This window comes from Nansenia antarctica (assembly GCF_963989245.1).
Source record: "Nansenia antarctica genome assembly, chromosome: 2".
In the NCBI taxonomy this organism is placed as follows: Eukaryota; Metazoa; Chordata; class Actinopteri; order Argentiniformes; family Microstomatidae; genus Nansenia; species Nansenia antarctica.
In genome coordinates this window covers 30,328,265-30,338,264 of record NC_137675.1, presented here as the reverse complement: position 1 = coordinate 30,338,264, position 10,000 = coordinate 30,328,265, and the positions used below count along the sequence as shown (strand labels likewise).

The following is a 10,000-nucleotide window of genomic DNA, read 5'->3' as shown; positions in this document are numbered from 1 at the left end:
TCTTTCCCCTTTTCTCTCTCTCTCTCCCCTTTTCTCTCTCTCCCTCTCTCTGTCTCTCTCTCTCCCTCTCTCCTCTCTCCCATTTTCTCTCTCTCTCTCTCTCCCTCCCTCCCTCTCTCTCTCTCTCTATCTCCCCATTTCCCTATTACTGTAACATTATTGTAACACCGCCAGATAAGATGTCTGTTGACAGTGTCAGGGGGAAGACCATTACTGTAACACCGCCAGATAAGATGTCTGTAAACAGTGTCAGGGGGAAGATCATTACTGTAACACCGCCAGATAAGATGTCTGTAAACAGTGTCAGGGGGAAGATCATTACTGTAACACCGCCAGATAAGATGTCTGTTGACAGTGTCAGGGGGAAGATCATTACTGTAACACCGCCAGATAAGGTGAAATGGCGGTGGTTATCGTCACTTCTGTGGTGTGACGTGATCATGACCTCAATGTGAATTGACACATCAACAGGGGAGCGGCCCACACACACACACACGCACACACACACACACACACACACACACACACACACACACACACACAGCACGCATGCACACACACGCACGCACAGACACACTGCATGGACTGGTGGTGGGAAGGAAAAGGGGGGGTGAAATGTTTATTTAAATTTTTTATAAGGGAGTGGAGCTGGTGTAAGGGTTTGAGTTAGGGTAGGGGGTTTAGGGTCAGGGCTGGAACTAGGGTTAGGGTAGGGGGTTTAGGGCTAATATCCAATTGATAGCTAACAGAAGTCTGTTAGTTTACAGAAGCCTATGTTAGCTTACAGAATCCTATGTTAGCTTACTATGTTAGCTTACAGATAGGGTTGCCCCCTTTCAGTCAGAGAAATAAGGGACACCCCTCGCAGTAGGGGCCCGCTCCTCGGGACCACGACCACCACGGGCCCAAGGGCGGGGTGGGGGCGCCAGTGCTAGTAAATCATAAGTTAAACATCGTTTCAATAAAACCTTAAGGGCTGCCAAGTTTCACCAAAAGTTTGGAGTGAGATTCTTTGGCGGTGGAGCGACCCAAAACTGTGCACGGCGGCCCCTCTCTCCCACACAATTATTTGTGTTAGTTTCCTGCAATTTTACATGTTGTTCATAATAAACCAGCACAAGAAATAAAAATAATTGGAACATTTGATAAAACAAGACAAATTCAGACAATATATCATATTTATGTAAGTCTTAATAAACAAATACAGTAGCCTACAGAGTCTAAAAGAAAATTGGGCCACATCAACAGGACTCAGCCCCTTGGTCAGCAGCAGAAAGACCCTTGGTCATCATCTTATATACAGTGCATTGCTCATAAATGGCTATCATGTTATACAGGACATACCAGGGTTTTTCCTGGGTCTGAATGAGGCCTTTGGGATTGATGATGTGCGCGCGCAGCGTTGTTTTTTTTGAGGGACTCCCAATTGTTGTATTTGTATTGTACATTGTAATTAATAATAATAATAATAATAATAATAACAATGTTATATTATGTTACAGTAGAGAAACAAAAAACTGTAAAGTTGCAAAGTAGGCCTATCATCTCACCCAAATTAAGTGAATATTAAGTGAATAGGCCTATTTATTTGATTGATTGAAAACTTTATTAGAAGATTTGCAGAAGTAGGTACATGAAAGTACATATTACATACAAGGTCAACTAACAGGATAAAAACCCAAGAAAGCCACTGGCTTATTTCAATTGGGGTCCTTGATACTCAATTCATCGTTTAAGAAACGGTATGCCATAGTGTCTTTGAGATAAAGGATACAATCCGTTTTCACACTCGTGTTGAATAACAGAAGATTAATGTAGGGGGAAAAACATGAGTGTGAGGACGGAGGATGATGAGCAAAGTCCCATCATGGATATTTCACTGCCAATCTCTCCTCCATCACCCCGAAAAAGAGAACAGAGCATGAAACAACTTGCGATTTGAAAGTACCAGGCTACCAGATCATATTTTGCTACCAGGGTTAACAGACGGAATTGACCATTTCCAGCCCAACCAGTCTAAAAGCTGCCGTATCCACCCGTCCAGTGTGACCAAAAGTAGCCCAATCTGGCAACACTGCTTGCTACGTTCTAAGACTTACATGCAGCTCGCGTGAACACAGGTTCTTCCGGCAGTGAGCGCCTCCCGCTTCGATTGCAGACTCAAGTTAACGCGCGTGCAGAAAGATGCCACGAAACTCGTGTCCGGTAGCTTTATTTAAAGGAATTTTAAAAATAAAAGACTTGGCAGCTCTGTATGATATATTGGAGGAATCACGCAATGCGGGTGGATTGAAAATACGGAACAAACAGCATCCCGTATGGGTTAAAAACGGGATGCATCTTTTAACTGTCAGATACGGAATGATTCAGTATTTTAAGGGACGGGTGGCAACCCTACTTACAGAAGACCGTGTTAGCTTACAGAAGCCTATATTAGCTTACAGAAGCCTATGTTAGCTTACAGAAGCCTATGTTAGCTTACAGAAGACCATGTTAGCTTACAGAAGCCTATGTTAGCTTACAGAATACCATGTTAGCTTACAAAAGCCTATGTTAGCTTACAGAAGCCTATGTTAGCTTACAGAAGACCATGTTAGCTTACAGTAGCCTATGTTAGCTTACAGAAGCCTATGTTAGCTTACAGAAGCCTATGTTAGCTTACAGAAGACCATGTTAGCTTACAGAAGCCTATGTTAGCTTACAGAAGCCTCTGCATTCGCTCAGGGAGCTGACACTAGCGTTAGCGTCTCAGATAGGGTTACTGTTTACTCTGTCAACTCATTCAACTACTTAGTTTTTTCTTTCTTATGATGACTGATGTGTATAGATGATTTATTTACTTTAGACTACTACTATGTACTTGTAAGTTGTTTTGGATAAAAGTGTCTGCTAAATGTAACGAATGAAAATGAAAATGAAATGAACACACACACAGACATGCAGGCACATACACACACACACACACACACACACACACACACACACACACACACACACACACTGATACACTCACACATTTAGGTGTTATCTGTATTCTGCAGCTTGGCGGTAAGTGTGACAGATTGACACATTTTTTTTTCTTTTTTTTCTGAGGACCATTAACTGGGTCTCACATTCCCTTGTGTGCGTTTTATGTTCACACACACACACACACACACACAGAGAGAGAGACACACACAGACACACACACAGAGAGAGACACACACACACACACACACACACAGAGAGAGAGACACACACACATATACACACACACAGAGAGACACACACGCACACACATATATACATACACACACACATGCACACATACACACAGAGACACACAGACACACACACACACACAGAGAGACACACACACACACAGAGACACAAGCACACGCACACACACACACACACACACAGAGAGACACAGAGACATACACAGACACAGAGACACACACACACACACACAGACAAACACTCACACACGCACGCACACACACACACACACGCACACCCTCAACCATGGGAGCCTCCCCCCCAACAGAGAGACTGGAACAGAATGGAATTTGAAACGTTTTAGCCAAAAATGTTTCCACGTTCAAGGTGTTTTTTGCAGAAACGTTTCAGATTTCGTTCCGTTCTCCGACTTCGCAGCTGAAGCAGGGGCGGGGGAAGAAGCGGGCGGACGGACGGACGGACATACGTCGTCGTGGGAAACACAACTGCCGTAAAGTGGACACAACCGCCGAATGAATGCCTCTTTGACCTTTGACACCGGAGTGTCCGGCTGAGTTTGAACCCCTGTACTGTCCCTCCTGAGACATCTACTACCCCCCTGTACTGTCCCTCCTGAGACATCTACTACCCCCCTGTACTGTCCCTCCTGAGACATCTACTACCCCCTGTACTGTCCCTCCTGAAACATCTACTACCACCCTGTACTGTCCCTCCTGAGACATCTACTACCCCCTGTACTGTCCCTCCTGAGACATCTACTACCCCCCTGTACTGTCCCTCCTGAGACATCTACTACCCCCCTGTACTGTCCCTCCTGAGACATCTACTACCCCCTGTACTGTCCCTCCTGAGACATCTACTACCCCCTGTACTGTCCCTACTGAGACATCTACTACCACCTGTACTGTCCCTCCTGAGACATCTACTACCACCTGTACTGTCCCTCCTGAGACATCTACTACCCCCCTGTACTGTCCCTCCTGAGACATCTACTATCCCCTGTACTGTCCCTCCTGAGACATCTACTACCACCTGTACTGTCCCTCCTGAGACATCTACTACCCCCTGTACTGTCCCTCCTGAGACATCTACTACCACCTGTACTGTCCCTCCTGAGACATCTACTACCACCTGTACTGTCCCTCCTGAGACATCTACTACCCCCCTGTACTGTCCCTAGTCTTGAGACATCTACTACCCACCTGCACTGTTTCTCCTGTGTCAATATAAAAAAGAAAAAAAACATCTTCCTTCTTCTAGCACGACAACTGCCAATGGCCCCTGGCCTGAGCTAGATTTCTCTTCCTGCTATGACTGGTGGATAAATGATTCACTTACTTAGTCAAATGTATTGATTGTAAGTCGCTTTGGAGTAAGGCGTCTGCTAAATGCCTAAACATGTCAAAGTAAAAGATAGAGAGGGTAGAGGATGGTATCTGTGATTTCCTCTGTTGTGGAAGTGCATTGTGGGATAGATTTCCTATACTTCTCCATAACTCTGCGGGAGTGGAAGGAAACGTTCTCTGGAGAAATGTAATAGGGAAAAACCACTCATTGTTCTTCTCAGATAAACATACACTAGAGACCTGAGATCAACACACACACACACACACACATCTGCAGATTGAGATCAGTATATCTGTACAGTGAGTTATAAATCAGTGTGTGCTGTGGAATGCTATTAGGAGTGTTTCAGCGTGGGAAATCTCTACCATGTGTTCTACCCCATGTTCCCCTGCTCCCCGACCATAACCCCCTACACACACACACACACAGACACACACAAACACACACAGATATGCACGCACACACACACACACGCACACACACACATACACACACACACACACACACACACACACACACACACACAGTGCATATCCCAACATACTTATGTATTACTTACGCATGTGTGTGTGTGTGTGTGTGTGTGTGTCTGTGTCTGTGTGTGTGTGTGAGTGTGTGTGTGTGTGTCAAGTGTAAATTACCCCATTAGGATAATGACTATGGATAATGGTAATGCTGTTATGTTTGGTAGTGATGATGATGATGGTGGTGATGATGATAAAGATGATGATCATGATGATGGTGGTGATGATGATGATGATGATGATGATGATGTGGGGGGGTTTGATGTTTTTTTACTTTTATTTTACTTCTGAAATATACCACATCATATCATGAGAAACCCATAGCTGTCAATATGGGAGGTAGAGCACTTTCTCTCTCTCTCTCTCTCTCTCTCTCTCTTGCTCTCTGTCTGTCTTTCTGTCTGTCTGTATGTCTGTATGTCTGTCTCTCTCTGTCCCTCTCTCTCCCCCCCGTCTATCTCTGACTCTCTCTCTCTCTCTCTCTCTCTCTCTCTCTCTCTGTGTGTGTGTGTGTGTTAACATGTGTCTCTGTGTGTGTGTGTGTGTGTGTGTGTTAACATCTGTCTGTGTGTGTGTGTGTGTGTGTGTGTGTGTTAACATCTGTCTCTGTGTGTGTGTGTGTGTGTGTGTGTGTGTTAACATGTCTCTCTCTCTGTGTGTGTGTCTGTGTGTGTGTGTGTGTGTGTGTGTGTAGGCTGTAGGGTGAGGCCGGGTTGAGGCCGTCCCATGAGTTGAGCCCCGCCTCCCCCCCTCGCCCCGCCCCCCCACCCCCCCCACCCCACCCCCAGCGCTGGTGGGATGTCCCAGGTGTGTGTCCTCTTATCCCTGCTCACGCTCTCTGGTTACACCCAGGTAAGACACACACACACACACACACACACACACTCACACTCACACACACTGAAAGATGTATGCACTCACGGCAATGGAGGTCGCTTTGGATAAAAGTGTCAGTTAAATGGCGTATATTAAACACACACACACACACCTTTACGTCTTCAGCGCCCCTGGAGCAGTAAGGGGTTAATTGCCTTGCTCAAGGGCACAACAGCAGTGGTAGGCACCTTAGATATGATGCCAGCAACCGTCACTAGCTTATATCCAGCTCCCTCCTGGGGTGGGGATTGAACCAGCGACCTACCGATTGCTAGCCTGCTTCTCTAACCTGCTTGTAATTGTCTAACCCCTAAGCTACCTGCTGACAACTGCTAATAATTGTCTAACCCCGAGGCTAACTGCTGACAACTGCTTGTAATTGTCTAACCCCTAGGCTACCTGCCGCCCCATTTCAGGTATATAACTCGGGGCGCTTAGGTGGCGTAGTGGATTAAGGGCTGACCATGTACTGCAGGGATCCCGGTTCGATTCCAGCTGCGGACATATCCTGCATGTCATCCCTTCTCTCTCTCTCACCCATCCTTCCTGTCATAAACTCTACTGTGTCTTTCATTAAAAGGAAAAATATGAGTGGGACTGCCCCACAAAAAAAAAAAAAAAAGGCTATAACTATTGAATAAGAAATTCAATCTAATTGTCACATTAATTAATTCCCAAAGTCCTCTCTTTCTGCCTCCTAGCAAAGCAACTGCTTGAAGTCGTTTAATATGTAATCATGTAAACTAATTAGTATCAGATTATAGTTTTTCTGTGTTTTTAATTGCTTAATCAAATAGTTTCTTGTCTATTTGTTTGCGATCTACATTATGTGTTCCTGAAAGGTTACATGAAAACGAGTCCCTAAAGATAAACGTGGTAGCGATTAGAGAACGCTGTTTTTGTCTAATCAAAGGGTTAATCATAACTAATTAGCCGTTTAGAGAAACATGTTTAGGTCATCTAATTGTATTCTTTCATCCCAGTTGCTTTAATTTAATGACATCCGTTTGTCCCTATTAAATAATAATAATAATAATAATAATAATAATAGTAGATTTAATTTAAAAGCGCCTTTCTCAGACTCAAGGACACTGTGCAAAAAAAATCCAGATTTTCATCTTTCTAAAGAAAGTCCAGATTCTCATCTTTTTAAAGAAAGTCCAGATTCTCATCTTTTTAAAGAAAGTGCAGATTCTCATCTTTTATTCAGACAGACAGACAGACGGACAGACATACGGACAGACATACGGACAGACAAACAGACGGACAGACAGATAGAGAGACAGACAGACAGACGGACAGACAGACAGATATTCAGGGGTCAAGGGGACGAACAATTTGAATGAACCGGGGGACGGGAGAACATAAATAAACTAAAATGTTTTGTAAAAGACTTATAAAAATAAAAACGTTTCAGAGAAACTCTCTCAACTGAAAACTACTTTCTATTAAAAAAGGAGCACGTGAATATATGAATATATATATGTATATATATACATATATATATGTATATATATGTGAATATATGTAGCTAACAATGTAAAGTAAATGAGATGAGCTTGATTAGCAATGTAATAAAGTAACTTAAAGTAATGCCAAAACCCAGTATTAACGGACACACTCCGGCTAAAAAGGGAGTCAAGAATTACCAACACCAACACGTACACACTGCGAATGGTAGTAACACACACTGAAACACACAACAGCAGTAGCTAAAACTGTAACCGCACACTCAACTCTGAATGAGGTGTGCAGGTGCAGGTGTGCAGGTGTGCTCACTCAGGCCGTCACCATGGCGATAGCAAGGGGGGAAGACCACCTGGGTAGAGACACAGGAAACAAACAAAAACACACACATAGCCACACTACGGCCGTAACAACGACCTACACGGCTTTAAGCTGTAAAGAAAGACAATCACGCTAACAAAACACGCCTACATTTACATTTTAGACATTTAGCAGACGCCTTTATGCAAAGCGACTTTGTAGCAAGTACATTTGTCTAAGTAAGTGTATCATCTATAGATAACTATACATAATTAATTGCAAGAAAAACAAACCTATGCTAAGACCAGGGGCCATTGGCAGATACGATGCTAGTATTATTTGTATTTACAGTAGAGAAACTGTACAGGAGGGTAGTGGGGATGAAGAGGGCTTTAGGAGGGACAATCTAGATGTAGCCTGAAGAGATGGGTCTACCACACATTGAATATAGACTAGACCATCATCTAGACTGTGTTCTGTGTTACCTGCAGAACCCAGGGTCCTGGGGGGTATTCATCAACATCGCTAAAGGACAATCCAGGCTTATTTTGATAAATCCCGCAAGATTTGTTTTATTAAAAAAATCCAGCATTATTTTGTCTTTTATTTTGATCTCACGAGACTTATCAAAATAAGCCTGGATTTTCCTTTAGTGACGTTGATGGAATACCCCCCTGAGTTGGGAATACAACAACATTGCATTGTCTCTCTATCCGGTTGTTAAGTCTGACGTCAAACGTGACGTTTTGCAATTTCCGGGTCCAAACCAGAAATTCTCTGCACCAGAATACCAGAGTACTACAGCGGTAGAATGACAGTTTAATCATTTAGACTCAGATCTATTCATACAACAAGGGACACAGCACTTTCCCGTTTTCCCCATATTGTCAGGGTATTTGAGCCTCGGAAAAGCGCTATATAAATATAATTAATAATAATTATTATTGCGGCATTTCGAAGACAGCGCCTCAGCCAACTTTGGACCCGGAAACACGTCACGACTTAACAACCGAATAGTCCCGACTCCCCAGTAGCATTGAGGTGACAGTTGCAGAGAAATGCCCTCTGACGCTGTCCCATAATCCTCTCTGTGAGGGGATAATTAAAGTGCACTGAGTCGAGGTTGAGGTGACCCCCCCTGTCTGACCCCCCCCTCTCTGACCCCCCTCTCTCTCCAGGTCTCCTCGGCTAAATCCCTGAAGCTTCTAATGGAACAATGGACCAGCTACAAGAACGAGTGCACCCACAACATCGCCACCAACCCCCCAGCCACGGGTGAGCCGTCCATTGTGATGTCATCAACACGTCCGATCCTGTCTGAGCAGTGCATTGTTATGTCATCAACATGCGACTCCTTCTAACTCCGGTCCTTTCTGAGCAGTGCACTCTGACGTCTGTTTGGCTGTGTCTCAGGAGGTAGAGCCGGCGTCTGCTGATCGCAAGGTCGGCAGATCGGGGTTCGAACCCCGGCCGGCCACGTGTCGAGGAGGTGTCCTTGGGAAAGACACTGAACCCCAAATTGCTCCCAATGAGCGGGGCCGGCGCCTTAGCATGGTAGCTTACCGCCATTGGTGTGTGAATGTGAATGTGTGTGTGAATGGGTGAATGAGAGGCCGTTGTAAAGCGCTTTGGAATAAGGCGCTATTAAAAAAAGAAAAAAGAAAACAACAAACGTCATCAACGTGCGACTCCTTCTAACTCCTGTCCTGTCCTGTCCTGTCAGCTGGTTATAGTCACTGCAGTGGCCTTTCTTATTTATTCTGTCATGTTTTGTCATTGTCCTTCTCCTGCGTCCTTGTCGTGAGTGACGTGGCAGGTTTAATGTCCTTTGTTAATGGTCTGTGAAGTCAGTTTTTGTGGCTAATGGGGATCCTAATAAAGAGGAAAGTTGGGCTGTTCTGAAATATAACATAGTTGTGATGACCATGAGAAGGACTTATTTGATGGTTAAAGAGCATTTAGCATGATTAGCATGGAGAATAGTTTGTTCTCATGTGTGTGTGAGTGTGTGTGTGTGTGTGTGTGTGTGTGTGTGTGTGTGCGCGTGTGTGTGTGTGTGTGCGTGTGAGTGTGCGTGTGAGTGTGTCTGCGTCTGTGTGTGTATGCATGTGTGTGTGTGTGAGAGAGAGAGTGAGTGAGTGCGTGTGTGTGAAAAGCATAAATGCCAAACCAACTATATGTCAGAAGTGTTTTATAACCATGTTATTACCGTGTAGTAAGGGTGTAGTAAGGGTGTAGTAAGGGTGTGTTGGGCCCTCTCTGCAGGA

The 10,000-nt window shown here is 44.4% G+C and overlaps 1 protein-coding gene across 2 annotated transcripts in view; it reads left to right on the top strand.

Annotated features, from left to right (window-relative positions):
* Positions 1 to 10,000, top strand: part of gcgrb (glucagon receptor b) — a 97,754-nt gene that overhangs the window by 59,313 nt on the left and 28,441 nt on the right. For both annotated transcript variants that reach the window (XM_080522479.1, XM_080522480.1), the window contains exons 2-4: positions 5,785 to 5,942; positions 8,912 to 9,008; positions 9,999 to 10,000. The exon at positions 9,999 to 10,000 is cut by the window's right edge and continues 106 nt beyond it. In XM_080522479.1, coding sequence (XP_080378605.1) covers positions 5,889 to 5,942; positions 8,912 to 9,008; positions 9,999 to 10,000 — 153 coding nt within the window. In that variant the 5' untranslated portion in view covers positions 5,785 to 5,888. The remainder of the gene's footprint in view (positions 1 to 5,784; positions 5,943 to 8,911; positions 9,009 to 9,998) is intronic.